The sequence below is a fragment of the Podospora bellae-mahoneyi genome, assembly GCF_035222275.1.
Source record: "Podospora bellae-mahoneyi strain CBS 112042 chromosome 1 map unlocalized CBS112042p_1, whole genome shotgun sequence".
Taxonomy (NCBI): Eukaryota; Fungi; Ascomycota; class Sordariomycetes; order Sordariales; family Podosporaceae; genus Podospora; species Podospora bellae-mahoneyi.
In genome coordinates this window covers 3,420,786-3,443,678 of record NW_026946359.1, presented here as the reverse complement: position 1 = coordinate 3,443,678, position 22,893 = coordinate 3,420,786, and the positions used below count along the sequence as shown (strand labels likewise).

The 22,893-nt window shown below is 53.4% G+C and overlaps 8 protein-coding genes and 1 non-coding gene across 9 annotated transcripts; 3 read left to right on the top strand and 6 right to left on the bottom strand.

Annotated features, from left to right (window-relative positions):
* Positions 1–727: 727 nt before the first annotated feature.
* Positions 728–4,446, top strand: BUB1 (protein kinase; the record flags this gene model as incomplete). Its single annotated transcript, XM_062874343.1, has 4 exons — positions 728–1,717; positions 1,832–2,237; positions 2,294–2,538; positions 2,575–4,446. The coding sequence occupies 4 exons, from the start codon at positions 728–730 to the stop codon at positions 4,444–4,446; spliced, it is 3,513 nt and encodes a 1,170-aa protein (XP_062737461.1).
* A 237-nt stretch (positions 4,447–4,683) lies between these two features.
* Positions 4,684–6,141, bottom strand: APN1 (DNA-(apurinic or apyrimidinic site) lyase; the record flags this gene model as incomplete). Its single annotated transcript, XM_062874342.1, has 1 exon — positions 4,684–6,141. The coding sequence occupies one exon, from the start codon at positions 6,139–6,141 to the stop codon at positions 4,684–4,686; it is 1,458 nt and encodes a 485-aa protein (XP_062737460.1).
* A 648-nt stretch (positions 6,142–6,789) lies between these two features.
* QC761_110480 (uncharacterized protein) lies at positions 6,790–12,409 on the top strand. The gene is made up of 2 exons (XM_062874341.1): positions 6,790–8,129; positions 8,221–12,409. Exons 1-2 carry the CDS (start codon positions 7,984–7,986, stop codon positions 12,056–12,058), a joined length of 3,984 nt encoding a protein of 1,327 aa, XP_062737459.1. The 5' UTR covers positions 6,790–7,983; the 3' UTR covers positions 12,059–12,409.
* A 1,236-nt stretch (positions 12,410–13,645) lies between these two features.
* On the bottom strand, positions 13,646–13,921 carry VAS1 (valine--tRNA ligase; the record flags this gene model as incomplete). The annotated part of the gene is made up of 1 exon (XM_062874340.1): positions 13,646–13,921. The coding sequence occupies one exon, from the start codon at positions 13,919–13,921 to the stop codon at positions 13,646–13,648; it is 276 nt and encodes a 91-aa protein (XP_062737458.1).
* A 467-nt stretch (positions 13,922–14,388) lies between these two features.
* Positions 14,389–16,467, top strand: QC761_110470 (uncharacterized protein). The gene is made up of 3 exons (XM_062874339.1): positions 14,389–14,754; positions 14,830–15,736; positions 15,794–16,467. The coding sequence occupies exons 1-3, from the start codon at positions 14,482–14,484 to the stop codon at positions 16,189–16,191; spliced, it is 1,578 nt and encodes a 525-aa protein (XP_062737457.1). The 5' UTR covers positions 14,389–14,481; the 3' UTR covers positions 16,192–16,467.
* On the bottom strand, positions 16,400–16,470 carry QC761_0011580. The gene has a single exon. It is a non-coding gene; the product is annotated as a tRNA-OTHER (tRNA).
* A 234-nt stretch (positions 16,471–16,704) lies between these two features.
* Positions 16,705–17,714, bottom strand: QC761_110460 (uncharacterized protein; the record flags this gene model as incomplete). The annotated part of the gene is made up of 2 exons (XM_062874338.1): positions 16,705–17,518; positions 17,569–17,714. The coding sequence occupies 2 exons, from the start codon at positions 17,712–17,714 to the stop codon at positions 16,705–16,707; spliced, it is 960 nt and encodes a 319-aa protein (XP_062737456.1).
* Positions 17,715–18,330: 616 nt separating this feature from the next.
* On the bottom strand, positions 18,331–20,163 carry QC761_110450 (uncharacterized protein; the record flags this gene model as incomplete). Its single annotated transcript, XM_062874337.1, is given in 7 exon segments — positions 18,331–18,954; positions 19,013–19,079; positions 19,099–19,187; positions 19,240–19,330; positions 19,341–19,375; positions 19,719–19,856; positions 19,962–20,163. The coding sequence occupies 7 exon segments, from the start codon at positions 20,013–20,015 to the stop codon at positions 18,331–18,333; spliced, it is 1,098 nt and encodes a 365-aa protein (XP_062737455.1). The 5' UTR covers positions 20,016–20,163.
* Positions 20,164–20,318: 155 nt separating this feature from the next.
* TIF1 (translation initiation factor eIF4A) lies at positions 20,319–22,859 on the bottom strand. Its single transcript, XM_062874336.1, has 5 exons — positions 22,367–22,859; positions 22,090–22,164; positions 21,945–22,013; positions 21,530–21,888; positions 20,319–21,467 (listed from the first exon to the last, which is right to left on the bottom strand). Exons 1-5 carry the CDS (start codon positions 22,398–22,400, stop codon positions 20,814–20,816), a joined length of 1,191 nt encoding a protein of 396 aa, XP_062737454.1. The 5' UTR covers positions 22,401–22,859; the 3' UTR covers positions 20,319–20,813.
* Between the last annotated feature and the right edge of the window lie 34 nt (positions 22,860–22,893).

Sequence of the window (22,893 nt, the reverse complement as noted above, 5' to 3'; positions counted from 1 at the left end):
TTCCATGGGGCATTACTTGCTACGCTTCGGGGGACAAATGAAGGGCTCTTGTGTCTTTGTGAGAAGGCTATGAGGCTTTCATCCCTCATTGGAAAGGGGGGCCGGCCTCCTCCTTGTCAATGCCGTGCGCTCATGTTGCACAGCTGGGTGGGTAGGTAGGTACCAGGTAGGTATAGGTTGGCTTCGACCTCCAGGCAAAACCACACTTAACGGAGTTTTAGACATATCATTACACTCTTGCTGGAAGCGTATAGAGTACCATTACTGGGCCTGTCCCCCTTGGGTTGCTCACTCATAGGTGTGGTTGCCCCATCAGCTAATTGAGCATGGTCAACCCTAACCCTTCTCGCACGCAGTATGTTGGCCGACAACTGTGCACCACCTGTCGCCAACTGCGATTCGGTTGCTACAACAACCCCCATCTCCCAAAATATTTTGTACACTTGAAACCCAGCAGCAGCCAGCGGGGGTCTTATTAGCGGGGTCCAGATTGGGTCGCGACCAACCCTCGACTCGACCTGACATCAACCCCTCCTAAATTTCACCAACGCGCTGTCCTTTTTCCACCGGGCACAACACACTTTGCAGTGCATTTTGCAACAGTTGACTCACTTCTTTTCCTGCCATATCCCATCTTTGTTTTTTGTTTTTATTTCATCTTTCTTGACGTCCGACTTTACCAACAACACCAACATCCCCGCCGAGGTCTCGGCTACCACAAACAACAATGCCCGACAACGATGATTCGGTCAATTTTGACTTGATCGAAGGCCACAAAGAAAACATCCAATCCCTCCCCTCCGGCCGCTCCGCCAAAAAACTCGCCCAGCTCTTCTCCCCCCGGGGCAACCCCTCCTCCTCCCCCCATCCCCACCTCGACGACCTCAAAGGTGAAAACTCCAGAATAAAAGCCTCTTTTGAGCAAGAGATTCAAAACATTGACGAGTCCGACGACCCCCTCGACATTTGGGACCGGTACGTAAAGTGGACTCTTGAAGCCTACCCCTCGGCGCAAAACACCAAAGAGTCGGGACTGCTAGGGGTGCTGGAGCGTGCGACGCGGGGGTTGGTCAATGACAGAAGGTATAAGCAGGATGGGAGGTATCTGAGGTTGTGGTTGTGGTATGTGGGGTGGTTTATGGATAATAAACGGGAAGGATATGTTTTTTTGTCGAGCAAGGGGATTGGGGAAGGGTTGGCGTTGTTTTATGAGGAGTATGCTGGGTGGCTGGAGAGTGTGGGACGGTGGGCGCAGGCGGAGGAGGTTTACAAGTTGGGGATTGAGAGGGAGGCTACGCCTGCGGCGAGGTTGTTGAGGAAGTTTGGGGAGTTTGAACAACGGCGGGCGGCGCAAGAGGAGGGCGATGGGCCGAGTAGTCCGGCGATTCCGGCGCAGAGAAAGGTGCTTGGGGTGAGGGCTGATCCTTTTGGGGCTGCCGAGCCGGTGGTGAGGGATCCTCAGGCGCCGAGGCAGACGAGTGGTGTTGGGGGTGGGGGAGCGAGGCCGGCGAAGTCGAAGCTGGCGATTTTCTCGGATGCGGATGCTGCGCCGGAACCGTCGGCCATGTCCTCTCGTGGACCGGAGTCGAAGGGGTGGGACTCGATTGGGTCGATGGCCGAAAGAAAAAAGGAGAACACCATGGCGCCGAAGCCGTGGGCTGGGGAGACGCTGAAGGCGGGAGGAAAGAAACCGCCTAGTGCTGGGGCCAAGATGGCGGTGTTCAGAGATCCGGTAGGTCCTGCCCCGTAACTTTCCAACATAAGCAAAAGTGTTGATCAATTTAGGACTAATTTGTGGGCCGTTTGTTGCTGGCGTTTCTATGTACTTCAGTCTATGGACAAGCAGATATCACAATCGCACATTCGAATTGACTATACCAAGGTTCAAGTTACTGTGAATCCGGCGAGTGGGAAGAGGGAGAGGATATATGTGGACTTGAGGGCTGTGTATCCGACGCCTGATGAGCCGGGGACGGAGAAGAGTTTTGAGGAGATTTGGGCGGCTAATAGGGGGTGGCTGGATGTTGAGTGGGAGGATGAGCAGCAGCATGAGTCGACGCTGTTTATGAATGATGAGAATAGCTTCCCGGGGGCTGGGAATGTGGGAGGAAAGCCGCAGAAGATGGCGATTCATGCGGATGTGATTAGGTTGGATGAGAATGGGGCGCCAATTTATCCGAAGGGGGAGAAGACGATGAGGAGAAAGAAGAAGCAGGAATTGAATGAGACGCAAACAAGTGGGTTTATTTTTGGGGATTGTTGGTAAGGGCGTAATTTGCTGACGGTGAAGCAGTTCAAACGAATTTTGACTCTCCTTCGGGCCCGAGGAAGCTGAAGAAGAAGAAGAGGCAGTCTGTCGGTGAGCCGACTATGACTCTGCATACCAAGGCGGCCACGGACGATATCTACGACATTTTCAATGCGGAAGTCAAGTCGGTAAAGCCTGTTGGTGGTAGTGATGACGAAAGGGGGTATGAGTCGGATGATTATACCATGGGTGATGGCACCAGGCGTATTTCAACCAGTGATGTCGATGAGGAGGAGGAGGAGGAGGAGGAGGAGGAGGAGGAGGAGGAGGAGGAGGAGGAAGAAGAGGTTGATGTCGATGGTGATGGTGATGAAAATGCCAGTGTGTGGTCGGAATCATCACACAAGCAGCATCAAGACCAGTCGGACGATTTGATCGATGCTCATGATGGGGAAGAGGACGATCATCCGGATGAGCCTCCTAGAACGAGGACCATGTTTGTTCCTATACCCCCTGAAGACTATGTGCCGACACGACGACCGTGGAGGGATCCTGTGGAGGCGGCTAACAACCGTCTTCCATTCATGACTCCCATCACGGAACGAACGGAAATGTCGCTTGATGTCACGGCTGATATGGGTCGGTACGAGCTACACAGCAAGACCCCGTCGAGGCAGATCAACAAGAACATGATTGCCGAAGAGGATGAGGAAGGGGAAGATCTGACACCGCTCAGCAGTCCGGCTCGGAGTGTGTTTGAGGATGAGAATGCCTTTCCCAAGGGCAAGGTGCCTCAGCCGCTGCTTCCCAAGGCCAGACCTGCGTTGGCGTCGAAGCCCCTTGCCACCAAGGTGCTGACGCCCAAGGCAACCAAGACGCTCGTTATCCACAACAAGGGGCCTATTATCAAGGATGCCCAGTGCAATCCTGTCGACACCGCTGTCCGAGGCGAGATTTTATCGAACATCCAGCCTCCCTTGACTTCGTACGATGGCTTTTATGACCACCGCAGCGAGAAGTCTGACCGCAGTGCCGAGATAAGAAAGTACTGTAAAGCAATCGGCAAAGGCGGCAACCGCTCCAGCACAGGCGACAAGTCTTCCAACTTTGGGTCGTCTGTCACCCTCCGCTTTCCCGGCACAGAAAGGGAATACGCCATCCGCCGTGAACTCGGCGCCGGAGCCTTTGCCCCGGTATATCTCGTTAACAACTCCCACCCTTCGGTGAATAATTCCGACGCCGACGATGACGAAAACAACGAAAACGCCATCATGGGCAAGGGGCGTTTTGCCTCTGCCCATCACAAGCGTTACCCGCAGGAGGCACTCAAGATGGAGTCCCCGCCTACTCCTTGGGAGTTTTACATGATGCGTCTGGCGCACAACCGTCTCGGTCCGCACGACAGGGCAACGGCTTCGTTGTCTCTAGCGTTGGAGTTTCACCTTTACCAGGATGAATGCTTTTTATTCCTGCCGTATCACCCCTTCGGGACGCTGCTGGATGTGGTCAACCTCTTCCGCGGGGAAGCCTCGGGCGTGATGGACGAGCAGCTGGCCATGTTTTTCACTATTGAGCTCTTACGCACAGTGGAGGCTCTTCACGCCAAGGGGATCATGCATGGCGACTTGAAAGCAGACAATTGCCTCTTGCGCCTTCCCGGTGATGAGACACCGCTGTCGACGAAGTATCAACCCTCGGGTGACGGGGGTTGGGCCTCGCGGGGAATTACGTTGATTGATTTTGGGCGCGGGATCGACATGAGGAATTTTAGGGATGATGTTCAGTTTGTGGCTGATTGGAAGACGACGAGTCAGGACTGTAACGAGGTGAGGGAGGGGAGGTTGTGGACGTGGCAGATTGAGTATTTTGGGGTGGCGGGGATAGTGCATTGTTTGTTGTTTGGGAAGTATATCGAGACGGTTGGGGTGAGGGATGGGAATGGATTAGGGAAGAGGTATAGGATTAGGGAGAACTTGAAGAGGTATTGGCAGACGGAGATCTGGGGGGGGTTATTTGAGATGTTGTTGAATCCGGGGAATTTTGTCGGGGGGGAGGAGGGGGGGCGGATGCCGCTTGTTAGGGGGTTGAGGGGGTATAGGGAGAGGATGGAGGGTTGGTTGGAGCAGAATGGGGAGCGGGGGTTGGGACTTAGAGGGGGGTTGGGGAGGGTGGAGGGTTGGGCTAGGGGACGGAGGTAGAGATGGTGTGTTGAAGGAAACACATCAACCGATTGGGTTTATTTTGTTATGGGTGTGAGAGAGTATTGTTTTCTTGTTATTAGGGTTTAAGTTTGGCCTTTGTGGTTATACAGTTGTACATGATAGACATGCACAGTCGAGGCAGATAATCCCCCCCCCTTCCTTTTTTTGTTTTTGTTTTATGCCTCTTGGTAGATATTCAGTTTACACACTTTTTATACACTTTATCCGGCCCCTCTATTCGCTCTCCTCGCCACAAGAATCACACGCCTCCTCCTCGGTCTTCTTCTTTTTCTTCGCAGCAGCAGCGGCCCCTTTTTTCCCTTTTGGCGCCGCCTTCTTGGCATCCTTGTCAGCCTTCTTGTCCACCTGCTCCTGAATCCTCTTCCTCTCTGCCGCGCCCTTCTTCTGAAGCTCCACCTCCAAATCTTTAAATTCCTTTGACTCGGCATCCATCCCTATCAACGACTCGAGCAGCTTGATCTCATCCGCCCAAATCTTCTTGTCTTCTGTCTTTTTGCCGTCCGGTCCCTTGACTTCAATAGGTGTCTCGAGCACCATAGGGATGTTCTGTAACCGCTCATCATTGACCACGTTGTGGAACGCTCTCAACCCAAGAAATCCCTGTCCGATATTCTCGTGAAGGTCCCGGTGTGATGAAAAGGGGGCTTTGCTATCGTTTAGATGGAAGGCTTTCAAGTACTTTAGCCCGACGACCTCGTCGAATTCCCTCATTGTTTTGGCGTAGGCTTCCGGCGAGCGGATGTCGTAGCCGGCGGCAAAGGCGTGGCATGTATCGAGGCAGACGCCGACGCGGGACTTGTCTTCGACGAGGGATATAATTGTGGCGAGGTCGGAGAAGGAGGAGCCGATGATGTTACCGCTTCCGCACATGTTCTCTAGGACGGTGATGACGGATTTGGTGGCTTTGTGGGCGGTGTTGAGGTGGGAGGCTATCCGGGCGCAGGCTTCAGACATGGGGAGGCCGCCGGTTGATCCCGGGTGGAAGTTGTAGAGGGTTATGCCCAGGGCGTCGCATCGCTTCAGGTCGTCGAGGAAGGAGGAGTAGGCTTGGGTGGATTTTTCCTTGTCGGGTTGGGCGAGGTTGATGAGGTAACTGGCGTGGGGGAGGATGATGTCGGGGGTGTAGGTGCTTGTTTTTAGGAGGGAGGAGAAGAGGGAGGGGGTTTCTGGGGAGAAGGGGGGGTATTTCCAGGTTCGGTGAGGTTTGAGGAAGATGGCGAAGGCGTTGGCGCCGATGCTGGAGGCGTTGGTGATGGAGTTTTGAACCCCCCCGGCGGCGGAGACGTGGGCGCCAATCTTCATGGCTAGTTTGAGGGTGTTGAGGGGGGTGCGGGCGGCGAGGGGCATGCTGTCGTCTGTCTTTTTGGAGGAGGTGGTGGTTGTTTTGCGCTTCTTGGGGGCTGGCTTGGTGGAGGGTTCGTCGTCTTCTTCTTCCTTGATGTCATTGATGTCATTGACATCAGACTTGACGCTCTCATCTTCTTTGTCTTCGTTGTAGTCGACTTTGCGCTTGGTTGTGGCTCTTTTGTTTACTTCCACCTTGGACTCGACAACGGAGGCGGCCGACTTTGCCTTTGAGACTTTGGTTGCGACGACTTTCTCTTCGACCCTGCCAATGGCTTCTGCGGTTAGCTTGGCTTGGGCAGCTTGTCTGGCTGATTGGCGGGGCATAATGAGCTGTGTTTCGTCGAGTTTCTGGTACAATTGATCCGTTCACTCGATGTGAATAGATTCAGTTGCCCAAGAAACAAACGCAGAGGTGCGAAAAAGGGTCCCCTGCCCGGCAGAATGAACTAAGAAGCGCGTCAATATGCGACGCGCCGCGATAGCACGTGATGTCGATTAATTGATTGTTGGTCATGCTCGCCCTGTTCCTCAGGCCAAAATCAGATAAAGTCCGATCCTCGCCCAGGCCCGCTGACAAGTTGCAGATCATCAGCTTGGCAGCGGATCTCTTGGCAAATGGTCCGAGTTCCCGTAGCGTGGTTTCAGCCCAAGACACAGCGTGCGAGTGGCTTATCTCAGCCAACTTCACACAACGACAGACACAGCCTTTCTCCCCCTCCATCTTGCTCTTTCACAGCAAATCAGACAATGTCTGTCCTGCAGCCTGAAGCACCTTCCTTATCGGTCACATCCTACAGCAATATTAACTCTTTAGATATTCAAGATCGACATGTTCTGGATTGACCGAACTCTCAGCTGACAAGAAGCGGACTAGCAGTGGACTCTCTCAAGCAGGCAGCAGTTTAAACGGGAATTAGGGAATTATAGAATGGGTCTTTGTTGCTGGGTAAGGTACCTCGTAAGCGGTAGGTCTCCGCAATCACGGTAGCATTCGGCTCCTTCTCCTCGGACTACCTCAACACCAAGCGCTGGGAGGGCACTGGGAGGGGCAGAGAGGCGGGAGGCAGAGAATCATCGCCAACATATCTCTGAATCCAGAGCGATACGCGACCCTCTTTGGCCTTCTCAAACACATGTTCGCATTCGCCCCTTTCTGCTGTTGGAGCATGGAAATTGTTTGCTGACTGTGCCCCTCCTTTACATGGGGCCAGCCACAGCGCTATCCCTTGTGCTGGTGCTATTTTTGACAAGAGGGGCCCAGTCCATCGGTGACATCTGGACCCAGCTTCGGGGTCAGATTGCGAGATTGGTGATATTCTTCTTTGAAGACACTGTCCAGTCTGCAAAGAAGCTTGAAAGACGGCGGTTCCTTGCCCTGAGCCGCCCGCCACTTGGCTTTATTCTCGAAGCAGAAAGACGGACCCCGAATACCATTTTCGGGAGAGAATGTGGAGGGGCCGTTCCAGCCGTCGCATGTCGCACTCACTTGTTCCCTTGGAAGATATATGCCTCCTGCCATGCCTCTCCATGCCTCCGGGGGACCAACCGAGCGGTGTACAGAGAGTGTTCAGACAATCATCATCAGCAACCATCCGATCTTTTTATGCTTCACTCTGTCATCAATCTATCAAAGTGATCTACGGAGTAGAGATTCCCTAGACAGAACGCTAGAATCCCATCAGCAAGCAAGCGAAGCATTGGCGTCCAGGGTGGCTTACAAAGCCTTGGCGTACCTCATGCAGGCCAACTGCAAAGTGCTCCCGCCGATTCTCTACTCTGTACAAGCAGCTTGCACTTTGCCGTGCCTGCTGCTCGCTGATGCTGCCAACACTCCGCCCCAAAAAAATACCCTTAGCCCTCCCCTCTGTTTGCACCAATTCGGTGCTGGGCCGCGCAACCTTCTTACCCATATTCCCTTTACATACGGGAGACCTACCGCCGAGAAGACAAGCAAGCGCCAGACTCGCTCGCTCCCCTTTCTCCTGCCGCTCTGTACGACGACAAGAATAGTCTAGGCCAGAGAGACAAGCAGCCCAGGAAACTAAAAAAAAAAAAAAAAAACAATCATCAGAAACAACCTGATGGCGAGCCACATCGACAGACCATGATCACTTTTCCCTAACAATCGGCTGTTGAATTCCTACCCACCATCAGCCTTGCCTCACCATGGAGATCGACGACTCGGGGGACACGGGCGATGGCCGCCGGCTTTCGATAGAGAAGAAGCCCATCATTATTACCGACGCCATCATCGACGACGAGGATGACGAACCGTCCGCCTTTGAACGCCTACCCGACGAGATTATCCAACAGTGTGTTTAGTCTTTTTCTACTTCGTGAAATCGCCCCCTATGCCCAGTCCGCCTTTGCGTGTGTTTGTAGCATCTAACATGACCGTGCTAGAATTCTGCAGGAGACTGACCCGAATGGATTCGCGTCGCTGGCTCTGCTCAACTCGAAATGGAGAAGCGTAGCCCAGCAGGCGCATCTCTATGCCCATCACTTGTCGAACTGTCCCTCGTATGCCATGAGCCACAGTGGCCCAGTCAAGGTCGATAGCGAAGATGACCTGCCAAAACTCAAACGACAGTTTGCAAAAGAGGTGAAGCGCAACCTCTTCGAAGCGTACTTGCGTCCCAATGAGACCGTCATCAAGGTCATATCCAACTCCATCAGCTCATCGTCCTGCCCCGGAGGCGAGGGCATCCAATTCAGTGCCTCACCAAAAGGCCATCACATCTTGGCTTATAACTCTTCCAGAATACATGTTGTTGATGTCAGAGGCGCCGAGATTGCAGTAACAAGAGAATTCAAGATTCTGAGGCGGCCAGCGGCGACATGTATCAATGATCAGGGGACAATGCTCGCGGTGCTATTGACGGAAATGCAAGTGGACATCTACCACCTAACGCAGTCACCACCAAAGCGAACGCACTCCATGATTTTAGACCACAGCCCACGCGCCATCGCCTTGTCACCATGCGGGTCAGTACTAGCGGCCGCTTACGAAGGTGGAATCGAGGTCTCTTCGCTGAGCCAGACCGCCATGGCCACCGACCGGAGAGCTGTCAAGTGTGATGGCGTCGATGCTTTGACCTTTTCGTTTGACGGAACTCAAATTCTTGGGACGACAGTTCACTCATCCCAACCGAATACTGTGATACTGACAGCACCTTACTACGACCCTGGAAGCCATATGGAGTCCGATGATATCAGCGCTTTGTGGACGACATCGATCTTGTTTCCCAACACCAGTCGGGATTGCAGTCACGCCGTCTTGTTACAGAATGGGAAATACGAGGAAGCAGCATGGACTTTTACCTACGACCGTAGCTTCGAGACCTTCCGGGCCGTGCGTATTGACGATCTGAGGAACGGCACAACCTATTTCACAGGGCCAGTTCCCAATACCGAATCGCAGACCAGGCTCATTCCATGTACACTCCCGGCTGCCTCTTATTATGGAGAGCTGGTTTCGGCAGGCTTTCAGGGGAAGGATATCTGGCTGTATGGTGTTCCTGAGGATCTTGACGCCGTGCCGGATACCACCAGTGCGGCTGCGGAGAACAACTCGGGCAATGGTGGGCTTCTACGACGAAATAGCGGTCCATCGATGCGGGCAGCTTCACGGGTTCAGGAGAATGAGGCTCGGGTGCCCCAATGGCAGATTCTATGCGACAAACTGCGCAACACGTTTGTGGGAGGATACAAGATTGCTGAGCTCGAAGGTGTAAGCACTGTCAAGTTCGTGGCCGATTTTGCAGACTCGTGCATAAAAGAGCGATTGGTAATCACTGCCCGTGGCGTCACGCCTAATATCTCTGTCGCGGACGAGGAGGGCATCGATTTTGTAGATGGCGGCCGGATCACTCTTCTCGACTTCGACTACAGCGTAACCAACGGGGTTATCAAGGAGTTTACCATCGACGTAGGAACGAGGGAGCCCGAAGTGCTGGAGGAAGAGCATCGTGATATGGAGACCGAAGTGGCCATCGTTCGTCGCAGGACTGTCGCTCAGAAAAGGGGCAGCAGGGCTGTATCTACTGTCATGCGCAGCGCAACAACTGCTGCTCCTCGCCCACCACCGTTGCCTACCCAGCCCTCCTCTTCAACACAAAAGGAAGATGACGATGACCCCTTGGTTCCTCGTCGAGTAGGTACCGTCCCACCTCGCCGCAATGGTCCACCGTCGACAGTCGATGAAGTCGGAGAGACAGAATCTATGCTCGAAGAACAAGAGGCCCTCGATGCGCCTTATTCCCAAGGAGATCCGCGCTCAGGGACAACTCTTCGCCGTGCGGCTACCGCCGCTGCCAACAACCGCCGGTTGCATCCACAACAAGCAGCCGCAGGACCGGTCGAATATCGCAGAGCTGATGGTCGAGCTGAGCATCCCCATGAGAGTGATGCGGACAACTGGGTTCCTCCACCACCACCGTACCAGAAAGAAGACCCCGGCGACCTCCCAGCTTTCCTTCGACACACGGCCGGTTTGCCTGCCGGTGCCGGTGTTCAGACCCATGACGGCAAGCTACAGGTCGACACAGCAGACAGGCAAGCTGCACGCATGTCGTCAGCCTCTATGTTCCAGCCCCGTCGCAGCCAGACTGTCACCACCACTACCAATAATCGTCATTCTTCGCCAAACCCGCCCGTTCCCCCTGTCCCACCACTTCCATCGCTCGATATAATCCCGCCGGTACCGGCTCTCCCGGCAGGCATTATGGGCTCACCACTGCCGCCGCCTCCTCGAATCATGGCCTCTCACGAACGAAACAGCAGCTCGGGGTCGCTTTCGGTGCAAAATCCTGTTGTGCGGCCAGGTTCCAGCAGCTCACGCTTCCTAGATGGTGACAACATCTATGATGTTTCACCGCCAGACTCGCCTGCTCTGGCACCGGTAAGGCAACATGTATCCCGAGAACCTAGTGGCAGCCCGGCAGAGAACGATCCGTCGCCACCCGTTCGAGCCAGCATGTTGTTTGTGTCACCTCCCACGGCCAGTCAAGGGGACTTTGCCGGTTCCGGTCCCAGCCCCTTTGCCGGTCAAGCTGCTCGTGTTTCTCCAGAAACGGGCCTTCCAGGGGCTAGTGAGACGACTATGGCGTCGTCCTCGTCGGTCACCAATGCGTCGGTGCCACCGAGTCACCGACCAGTAGTCGCGTCGGAGGAACCCCCAGCTGTGAGACGCTTGTCCGTCTCGAGGACCTGGCCAACGCAGCCAGTACCAATTAACACGGCTGCGGTATCCGACGGCTACCCGTACTCGGCTCCTATTCCTGGCAACGGGACCGACGGTACTATGTCTCGGTCGTTCCCGCCTCTGCCCCGGCCCGATCAGATCTCGAATCTTGGGAATGGTAACCATCGGTTCTCTGGCCACTTTCAGCTGCCACCGCGTGCTCCCGTGGCGGTGGCAGGCCCACATTCTGCCCACCCTGCCATGACTATGGATGAGCATCTGCCGCAACCTCAGCAGCCGTGGAGGAGGACCTCGTACCAACGACCTGTATCACAGCAGCAACATTATTCTTTCCCCTTGCAGGGAGGAGGCGGTGGCGGTTCACCGCCGTATCATCGATCGTGTCACTCCCGCGCTACGATTCATGAGCCGCAGCCGAGGAGGCCGTCGGATATTGTTACCTCGGGGCCTTTGGTTCAGCAGCAGCCTCAGGAGGACATGCCGCTTATTATTTCGACGCCAAAGGGGGTTCAGGGGGCATTTGATGCGCCTGGGTCGTTTTCGTCAACTCAACAAAGGGCGGAGACGCCGATTTTGGCGCCGGTGCCGAGGCATCCTAGGCCTGTCACGCAGTCGTCCATACTTATGCCACGGCAGGTGCCGGAGAGGTTGGATACTATTTTCAGTTTGTCAGATAACGGGCAACAGCAGCAGCAGCAACATCATCATCAGTTTTTGAATCATCCGCCCCCTGTGCCGGGGTCGTCGAGTGGTGGTGGGTTGAGTGGGTTTGCGAGGAGTGCGCCGAGTCTGAATAGGAAGCCGAGTAGAGCAGAGAGGTCGGCGGCCAAGAACATTGCTGATGCGAAGAAGAGGGGGTGGAGTGGGATGACGGTTAGGAGTAAGAGTAGAAGGGGAAGGGGAAAAAAGAAGCAAGAGATGGATGCGATGAGTACGGTTGCGTGGACGAATGTTGAGGGGAATAATGTTACTTGGCAGAGGGGGCAGGGTCAAGGGCAAGGGGGAAAGGAGAAGGATAAGAAGTGTGTGGTAATGTGATGGATGGGATGGGATATATATCAGTTGGGGTATGAAGGGTAGATATGTGGGAATGCGTTTGATAGGGCATATAGAAGGGGGGGCTTCTTTGTGTTTATTTGATGAAGGAGGGTTGCTGGTTAACAGGACAGGGTACAAGGTAGGATAGGAAAGGGAAGGCGGAGGGTAATGAAATGACTACTAATGTGGACTTGATATGACTGTTTCTGTGGGTTTTGGGTGAGTGAGTGTTTTGTTGGAGTCGTATGCTCCCATACATCAAGAGAAGGACGAAAGCCAATCTTGTGACCAGTGAAGGAGATATTTGAAGGCAAGCTGTTGTTTGGGGATCTTGATGCTGTCTACGAGGACTGCTATTTCACAAAAATCCTGTGTCTTCATATCTTCAATGCTTCATGGCTGCATGCAACGATTGACACTTAAGTAGTTGTCAAAGGTTGTTTTGACAGCTACTTGTCTCTCCCACAATCTCTTTTCACAGCTATCTCTATTATAACTACCTTTCTGCAACTCCTTTTTCACAGCAAGGTATCCGACTATTTTGCACTTATTTGCTCACCTACAATTTCACAGCCGTATTTTCACAGCTACATTTCAACATGGACTTTTTCACAGCTATTCTTTCACGGCTAATTTTTGACAGGTATATCTTCATCGCCATTGTTCTTTCACACCTTATATTTCACAGCTACTTTTCCCGGTTGTTTTTTTCACAGCAATCATTTCACAGCTAACCTGTTTCTTTCACAACCACTTCTCACGGCTACTTTTTCACACCTACTCTTTTCGCACCTACATCTTTTCCCAGCTATCTATTTTCCCAGATATCCATTTTCCCAGATATCCATTTCCCAAGCTATCCATTTTCACAACCACATTTTCACAGCTACTTTTTTTCACAGTTACTTTTTTCGCAGCTTCTTTTTCACAGCCATCAATCTATTTCATGTTTAACTTTCACAGCTATTTCTTGACCTCGGTCACTTTTCACACCTGTCATATTTCACAGCTACATATCTCTTTTACAGTCATCTTTCACAGCCGTCAACGTCACAGCTGTCCCCAGGTTTATGATCGCGCTTTCTTCTCCCAACCTTACAGCTCAATGGTATATATGAGGTGCTGTTTGACTCTTGATATTGACAAGTAAGTAGGGCATGTGTGGCAGACAGAGCTGGTGCTATTGATCGTTGTAAGGGATGTGAAGTAAGAATTGTGATATAAATCTGGAGTTCACAAGAGTTAGTGGAAGACACCAACATGTTGCGTGACTCGGCCAATCAGCAAGTATCATCTTTCAGAAGTTTCAGCAGACACCCACTGCATCAAGTCTTTTACAAACAATATATTACGACACCACAAACATCACCACATCTCATCATAAAAGAGTGATTTCAGAACGAGTGACTCCAATTCAGTTAGTTCCCTCCCCAAAATCAAGCGCAAAGTAAACTTGGAGCAAGAAACTAAACGAATGTCCTCCCCCCCTTCCCCCCCCCCATCATCATCATCATCCTCCTCCCCCACCACCCCTTATCTCCACATCCCCTGCAAACCCCCTGCCAACGCCGTTCCCTCCCACAAAACTCAATGCTTCTTCTTGCTCTTCGTCTCCTCCTGCTCACCCTCCTCCGCAGCAGCTTCAGCAGGAACAGCAGCAGCAGCAGCAGCCCCCTCTTCTGTCGTTCCAGCCTCGACAGTGGGATCCTGACCGGGGACGTGCTCGCCGGTGGCCTCGGTGGTGGAGGTCTCGGCGAGGTCTTGCTTCGTGTCCTCCCCGATCGGGGGCACCTCTGCGCCGGTGGAGGTCTTGGGGCCGTCGTGGGCGCCGATCGGGTTGCCGCGGGAGGAGTTGGTTGCCATTTTCAAAGTTGTTTGAGTTGGTTTGTTGCTAAAAGATGCAAGGCTGGGTAAGATAATTGATGAGATGATGTCTGGGAGGAAGGAGAGGTGGGTGATGGGGGAAGCGAATAGGTGGTTATATAGCTGGGTTCTTGGGTGAAAGATGGTGTTGAGTTACACTTTCACAAAGGCACAAGTGAGCCTTGATTTCGAGGCGGTGAGGACAAAAACATGGAGTTAAATTGCGCGGTGAGTACAAAATTTACATTGTGATATGCCTCTTTTGTTTGGAAAACTTGAGAGCACATGATCAGGATCGTCAATTGCTGGCTGGTCAAGAAGAGATGATGTCACTGGCTGGGCAGCGGTGGTAAGTGGTTCTGCCCTTCGCTGACAAAGGGTTAGGGTTGTACTGCATGGAAGCTATGATCAACTGGGGTTTTGGTGACCATTTTGTGTGCTGCTCTCTTGTTGAACGACGACCACCACCTCGATCGAACCACACCACCACCTTCGGTTTATTTTCTGTCTCTCGATTCTGTGGAATCCCGCCCGTGAGAGATGGTACGGTGAGGGACACAATGCTGCCGGCTAATTTTCTCCGACGGGTAGCGGGTTGTGGTGGGGGAGTAATAGGGGGGAGGGTTCTGTCGTCGTCTTTTCCTGGACGACGCGTTGTTTCTGTCACTCATGGCCACAGTCACATCAGCAGCAGCCACAAGAGTCATCATGGCTGTCATAATATCGGTCAGCAAAGACGGATGATACAAAGCCTGCTGGCCAGGCACAAGTGTGTCACTGTTGGCCTTGGCTCATTAGAGTTGTCCTCCTCCATGTCAACAGCCGAGTTGAAGGTGAGTATTTACGATTACGCAAGCCCGATGGTACAAGGACAACAGGGCTAACTACTCACGACCGCTCTTTTCCAGAAAAGAGTCATTTCTGCTGTTGCTCAGAGCTTGCGCGTCTCGTCGACGGATGACGCTGCTGTGGTTCTTGTGTCCAGGTCACTAGCCCCTTGGCTGGAGGATCAGGCATTTATGGCTGGGCTGCTCGAAGCTACGACCTCTGATGAGACGGGGAGGGAGCTCAGCGTCTTGAGTGCGGCGGTGGATGAAGTTCCACGGTTTCAGGGCGCTCCAAGTTCTTCCGAGGGTTTGTCTGTTTTGCGCGGAAGTTCTACCCGGGTGTTGCCCGGTCTGTGGGAAGTCGGGAGCAACCAGACCTTCTCACCTTCACAGCAACCGTCCTTCCTCGAGCTCCGTCTCCCTGGGCTCCAACCAAAAGCAGAGCCTCTCCAGGTCACGGTCCCTCTTGCCAATACCATCTTTACCACCGGGAAGTCCCACGCTCTTTTTGCGAGCAAATGGCGCCATGATCCCGCTGCGGCCCGAAAAGGCCTGAGCATGGCGGCCAGTGTCGAAAAGACAACACAGACTATCCTTCTTCCAGGGTACGATCAATCCTCGGCGAGTACCGTGTACACAGCACTTGTACCAGTCACGCGCCCACACAAGATTGTTGCCGGCCTGGGAAACATCCTTCGACAGGTCGAGGTGGGGGTCAAGCCAGAGCCGGCGTCCAAGGAACTTGAGGCGATCATTCCCGCACTTCTCAAGAAGCGCCTGGAGCACTCCGAGTCGGACGAGCTGACGTATAGTGGGCCTGTAGGCGTCTGGGCCTTGATCATACCTGAGGGTGCCGTCGATCAGTTTCCCATCCCAAACCCCCTTGACGTGCAGAACTATGATCCATCTAGCGAGTGGGACTTGGTACATCAAACCTCGCAGGCCATGGACGGGCTAATAGCTGCCGGATGCCAGTTGCGCAAGATCCGTAAGTCTTTATCTCCTTTCCTGCCACGACTGACGGCTCTGATACTCTTGTCAATAGTCAGCGGCGGTGGCGGCTGGGGTCTCAAGCAAGGCCTCCTGTCACTTGATCCAAACACAAGATACGCAAGAGAAGAGCACGAAGACATGGAGAGCTTTATCCGGTCTTTCAAGCGCGAGGATGCCACCGGCGGTATTGTCACGCCGGGCTCCTACGTCCAGTTCTTCACCGAGGCCATCCCCCCAACAAGGCTAAAGCTGGCCTGGCCTTCTGACCGCCCTACCTTTGCCATTGGAACATCTGGTGGGAAGACGTCAGAGGAGATGGAGACTTTCCCCGACCTCTTTGGTGCTGTCTCTTCAGAGGGTGTCTACATCTCTTCGGAAGAGAACGCCGCCATAACGACCAAGCTAGACGCGCCACAATCTTATGTGGTATCTCACGCGAGTGAGGAATAACATGCCCAGTGCAATGTGACAACACTGTACCGATATCATCTTCAACCTTGAGGTCGCGTCATGTGGCGCCAGGCCAGAGCCGTCCGTCGTTTGATAGAGTTCAAGAGACTCCGCTCCGGGAACGCCACGTCTTCCCTTCTGGCCCTAGCACAACCCAGGCCAGACTGGACAGCACTTTAGCATTCCGAAATCAAAAGCCAGTTTCCGTGGCGTGGTAGTATAGCGGTTATTGCATTCCCAAGTTTGAGCAACGACCCAGGTTCGACTCCTGGCCCGCCAATCAGCGTTTGGTTTTCCAGCGTTTGTTTCTCTTTTTGCCCAAGTCCACACAGACATGGAGTCTGCCAACAATGCCCATGGATGTGAAGGGAAACCATTTTGTGAAACTGGAGTTCAAATTAGCGAGGCAGTGTTTTTTGTAGTCTTGATTGAACTTTGAGCACTTGACAAACTCCCCGCCATCTATCGAATCACCCCCATCATGTCCATTCGCCCATATCATTCCTCCCCCTCTCATTCCTCCTTCGCCTTCCTCCTCCCCAACCCCTCCCCCACCGCCTCAGCAACCCCCTCCACCGTCGTCCCCCTTTCCCTCTTCCCAATCCTTTCCCCTCCCAACACCGTCCCCTTCGCCACAAGCTCATATACCTTCGCCGCAGCCTCGAAAATCCCCTCCCACTCTTCCCAATTTCCATTCTCCCTATGGGTCTTTCCAATCTCCTCCATCTCCCTAACCCACCTGCCCGCCTTGGGAGCCAGCCCAGTAACAGCTTGTTCCAGTTTCTTCCCCGCTGCCTCACCCTGGAGTTCATTGACCGACTCCAATAGTTCGGGTAGGACGCCCAACTGGTGAGCGGTGGTCACTGACTGGAGTGCCACGGCCGCGTAACCTTTTGATAAGGATGCGAAAACCATTTTCAGGCCGCTTGCCTGGCCTAGTTCGGGGGAGATTTTTTTTTCCCCGAGGACCTCACCAAGGCCAGGGAAGATATCCGAGAGAGCAAACGGGCCGGAGGTGGGGATGATCGGTTTCGTCCAACTGCCATCGACAAAAGAGGGAGGGCCGCCGAGGATGGAGCCGTCGATGAATTTGACACCAGTGAAAAGGGAGGAGATGGACAGCAGGGTAGAAGGGGAGACAGCATTCAAATCAGCATAAACCAGCTCCGTCTCCTTCCTATCCCACGCTTTCACCACCCTCTCGGCGGTCGAGTAGGCTTCGGCAGGGGGGACAATGGACAGGATGAGGTCCGAGTGGTCGACTAGTAACTCGTCAGAGGGGAGGAGGACGGCGCCGGCGGAGAGCGCGCGGGATTTGGTGTCCTCGCTGGGAAGGTGTCAGTATGGACAGGACACGTAAAATGGGAAGGAACAGACCTCCTGTCGGAAACATTGGTCAACACAGCATAATTATGCGCCATCAGCAACCGCGCGACCCCGCTTCCCATGTCCCCCATGGAGATGACCCCTATTAGGCCGAGGTGCCTGCCCCGGAGGGCGTCAAAGTCGGGGAGGTCTGCCATTGGAGGATTCAGATACTTGAAATATGTTTTAGACTTCCATAAAGTGAGGGTTTTAGGGAACTTGAGGGCTGAAAATATTAGATGGTTGGTGAGTGAGGAGGGCTTTGTAAGTGACCGACGGGAAAGAATCAAACAACCCCGCGGTTGCGTGCTCACATTGCATCAGTTCTCAATGCTCAGTGCAAAAGGCAGCTACGACTCAAAACTCGGGCAAGAATGTATTGTCGTGTCTACAAGTCTGCCTGTATATCTAGTCCAGTGAACTTTTGGACTGATCATAGTAAAACAAAGTTCGTCTAGTACACCTATATGTACTTCAAAAACCGTGCTGTTGAATGATAATAACTTGGCCTTTGACAACATACAACCTGTACAGAACCGACCACCATGACTTTGGCAGTTTGAGCCGTATATAACACCACACCTCAGCAGTAACCCAAGACGCAAAACATCAACGCTTGATAAAGGAGTAGAGTTCCTATAGAATAACAGCAAAAAAAAAAAAGGCTGGCGCGTACCAACAAGCAGCGATATCCATACTTCGCTTTAGTTGCTTATGATTATAAAACCCCATCCCATGCTATCCCGTGTACCAATCATTCCCCTGCTGACTGATCTACTCAATCATGTCAATGTCCCCGTCAGTTTGCTGCTGAGCCGCCGCACCATTCGCAGCAGGAGCCGCATCGTTCTGCTGAGCACCACCACCGCCAAAGTAATCCTCCATCTCGGCGTCCAACTCCTCTTGGGTCTTCTTTGGACGTCTCTCAGACTTCTCACCACCGCCACGCCCGCCGTCGTCACGTTTACCACCTCCACGCTCCCGACGGCCACCCCCGCCCTGTCTCCGGCCACCTCCACCTCCTTCACGACGTCTCGGGGGCATAGGGCTGCGCGAACGACTGGCGCCAGGTCGGTATCTATCGATGCCCTTGCGAGCGGCCTCCTCATCAGACTGGCGATGGGGCGAAAGCGAGCGGGATCTGCCGCTCGGGACTGTGATACGCTCGGCAAGCGGGCGCGGGTTGATCGCAGTATCAAATGGGTTGCGCCTTGGACCCGTAGGCATCATGGCAAGGCGGATTGGTTGGCCGGCAGCGTTGGCACCGTCAAACTCCTTGATCGCCTGTGCAGCGTCGTGGGATGACTGGTACGTGACAAACGCTGTACCCTCTGAGCGGCCGGCGCGGTCATACTTCATCTCCAACTTGACGAGAGGGCCAATGCTGGAAAAGAGTCCCTGCATATGCTGGTGAGCTTGAATCCCCGAAACAGTCCACCAAAATGTTTTGACATACCTCCAACTCCTCTTGCGTCAACTCATAGTGGATATTATCCACACGGATCTTGCTGCCTCTCGAGTCGCTGAAACCCGGTTAGTTACCGTACATGAAAATAGAACACTCCATGGTATCCTGCCATACCCAGAGTACTCGTTCGAGTTTCGTCTTCTCGGAGCAGATCGGCGGCTCCCTACAAACAATTGTTAGCACGTCCCCCAAACCTCATCCTCGACCCAACATACCATGATCCTCATATCTGTCATGAACCCATTCGCTGCGGAATCCGTCAATTTTCCGGCCTGTGTCTTAACCAGGGCCGATGGGTCGAAATATCTATACGTACGTGTCGAGGTTGCGAGGCGCTTCGTCTCTGAAGGACTGTTTCTCCCCCACAAGAAACGGGAGCTGTTAGCCGGCAAGTTTCAACCAATGCGTTACCTATTCCCCCCGGTCGTGATTCCGATCCGATCCGAGGCCGCATCGAAGCGCACACAACACACATCAGGGAGTATCGTCTGTGTGGATTGAATGGCGGCGTCGAACAGTCTGAGAAGTGACCCGGAGGTGCGGTAAGAGAGAAAGGGAGGAGAGGGTTCATTCAACCTAGAGATAGCGGTCGCCCGACGAGCTTAAGCAAATGGTGTTTTTTGCGAGAAACTTGACAACAGACCGTACTCGAAGAAAAACAGGTAGAGAGGAGAAACAGTCGCAACGAGCGTACCTTTCTTACGCCATCCCTGGGATAATCCGACCGATTGTCGTTGTTGTTGTTGTTGTTGTTGTCGCGCCTACGGAGACGACCGTCCCGGGAATTGCTGCTGTTGCCGCCGCGGTTTCCCCGATTGCCTCCTCTGTTGTTCTGCAGTCTCGCGTCAGCATCTTCCTTCACGGCGCCACCTGTGATGCAGGATGCCGGGGGGGCGGTCAACAGGCAACCGGCGGTGGGGAGGGCTGTTGGACATACCTGCTTGCGGTCGGCAAGGATCTCGTCAAGGCTGCGGTCGAGAATACGTTCCATGCTGGGCAATTTGGTAGGGAGGGCAAAGATCGAAAACGGGAGGCGATCTAGGTGATGTTGGCAATGGTCTAGAGTTGGTTCAAAGTTGCGGTCGCAACACAGTTGGAGAATGGAACGCCAAGGCCTTTAGACACAAGTGGGGCCGTTGTGGTACCAAGATGGAACCGTCCTGTCCAGGACCCACTGTTGACCGCGGGGGTGTGCACGTATCGAGGGGCTGGATTTATATTCACTTGACGACTACATATATATTCACTTGACGCATATCAGACCTGTCAAAGAAGGTAATGGATGGACATGTCTTGGAAACAGCCCCAGGAGGCTCACATCATCAGTCACCATAAATAGTCACATATCGAACAGCCCTTCCTCGTCTCTTCTTCTTCTGGGTTCGGTCTACGTCGAATTTTTGGTAACATCCCTGGATACACATAACACCGTGAAACAAGCCAAAGACAACGCAGATAAAAGAAAACCAGCCTTCATTGATAGGCACTATCCGTCCTAAAGCACCTCGCACCATCCAAACAGATTACGGTGCAGATGCTCTCAGCCTATCCCTCCTATCAACGCTTTTATGGGTAACGGAAACCCACCCCAGATGCCCAGGTCTTTGGCAAAAAAACTAAAATAAAAAAAATTCCCGAGCGATAAAGCAGATTCCCTCCTCCCTACCTACCAGACGAACGCAATCACGCTGCTCTTCAGTGTATCTCAATGCCGATGCGCAGAACGTGACCAGGTATGCCGTAAGAACAGAGAAAAACGGTCCAGGAACGTCGTACAGATGTGTGCTGTTTAGATGAGGTCGGCCACGTTCATCGGCATCTCCTCAATCTGGGTGCTGTAGAACTGCTCAATCTCGCGCATCATGCGGACATCATCAGCAGTGACAAAGTTGATCGCAACACCCTTGCGACCGAAACGACCACCACGACCAATGCGATGAATGTAGTTCTCACGGTTGGCGGGGAGATCGTAGTTGATGACCAGGGAAACCTGCTGAACATCAATACCACGGGCCAAAAGGTCAGTGGCGATGAGGACACGAGAGGAGCCGGAGCGGAACTCCTTCATGATGAGGTCACGCTGGGCCTGGTCCATGTCACCGTGCATGGCCGAGACGGTGAAATCACGGGCAGTGAGCTTGTCGGTAAGCCAGTCGACCTTGCGGCGGGTGTTGCAGAAGATGACGGCCTGGGTGATGGTGACAGTCTCATACAAATCGGAGAGGGTATCGAGCTTCCACTCCTCCTTCTCGACGGCGATGTAGAACTGCTTGATACCTTCAAGGGTAAGCTCGTCCTTCTTAACCAAGATGCGGACGGGGTCGCGCATGAACTTGGTGGTGACCTCAAGGACGTCCTGGGGCATGGTGGCCGAGAGAAGGACGACCTGGGTGCTCTGGGGAAGGAGCTGGAAGATGTCGTAGATCTGCTCGGTGAAACCACGCTAGAAGGGGGTTAGCTTGGATTCGCACCCACAACCCACACCAGCCCACAAATATTACTTACAGACAACATCTCATCGGCCTCGTCGAGGACAAACATCTTCATGGAGTCCGTCTTAAGGAAACGACGCTGAATCATGTCGTGGACACGACCGGGGGTACCGACAACCACCTGGGGGCCCTCGCCGAGAGCCTTCATATCGTCTCGGACGCTGGTACCACCAATGCAGGCGTGGCACTCAATGTTCATGAAGTCGCCGATGGCGACAACAACCTTCTGAATCTGCTGGGCCAACTCACGGGTGGGGGCGAGAATGAGGGCCTGGCACTGCTTGAGGGAGGTGTCGATCTTCTGGAGGACCGAGATAGAGAAGGTGGCAGTCTTGCCAGTACCGGACTGAGCCTGGGCGATAACATCATGGCCTGATATCTTGTTAGGACATGTCGTGTGTATGCGACGGGGGTTAGAGTAGTCTTACCCTTGATGACGGGCATGATAGCACGCTGCTGAATAGCAGAGGGGCGCTCGAAACCGTAGGCATAGATACCTTTGGAAATTGTCAGAAAATCTTTGATCTTATTGCCACCCTATTGGGTATCGTTGTCGACCGATGGGGTGCTTACCGCGGAGGAGCTCCGACTTGAGGTTCATCTCATCGAAAGAGTCGACGGTCTCATCGTAGTTAGACTCGATCTGTCCTGTATGTTGCCATCACGGTCAGCGGCTGTGCTTGCTCGTTCCGTTTGCGCATCGAGTGCTTTGGGGGGCCGGTGGGTTGTGGGCGGGGTCGAAGGCAGAATGCGCACCGCACCGTGATGCCCAACGCTCTCGAGAGGTGCGCGGGCAGCGGCGATGCGACGCCATGCGATGCTCGTCAAAGGTGGAAGAAGCCAAACGTACCCTCGGGGACGTCCTCGAGACCCTTATCAGCCATGATTGCGGTGTTGAGTTGGCAAAAATTTCCAGATCCAAGCGCTGCTTAGATCTAGAAATCAGAAAAAGATGGTGGGGTAGCGAGAAAAAAATCCGCAGACGACTCGGAGAGTGTTGCGAAGTGCTTTTGAAGCTGGAGTCTCCTTATAAAAAGAAGATAGATTCGAGAGTCTCAGTTGGAACACTGAGAACAACTGAATCTAAAAGGCCGTTTGGTATCTTGGGTGTGGATTGTTTAGAATTGGTGGTGGACGGAGAAGAGAGACCAGAGCAGGGTGGGAGGGAAGTGATAAAAATTCGATTTGGCGGAGAATTTATGAACGCCTCAGGCATCAACCCCTCCCACTTTTGCCAACTCTTAGTGGGGCAAAGAGGCCCCCCATTCACTTTAGCGTTCTGCTCATTGTTTTCAGGCTTTGGAGCAACCGTTCCTACGGCACTGAGTGAGCCTCTGAAGGAATTGCAACCTCACCCACACCCGGCACCCAGTGGCT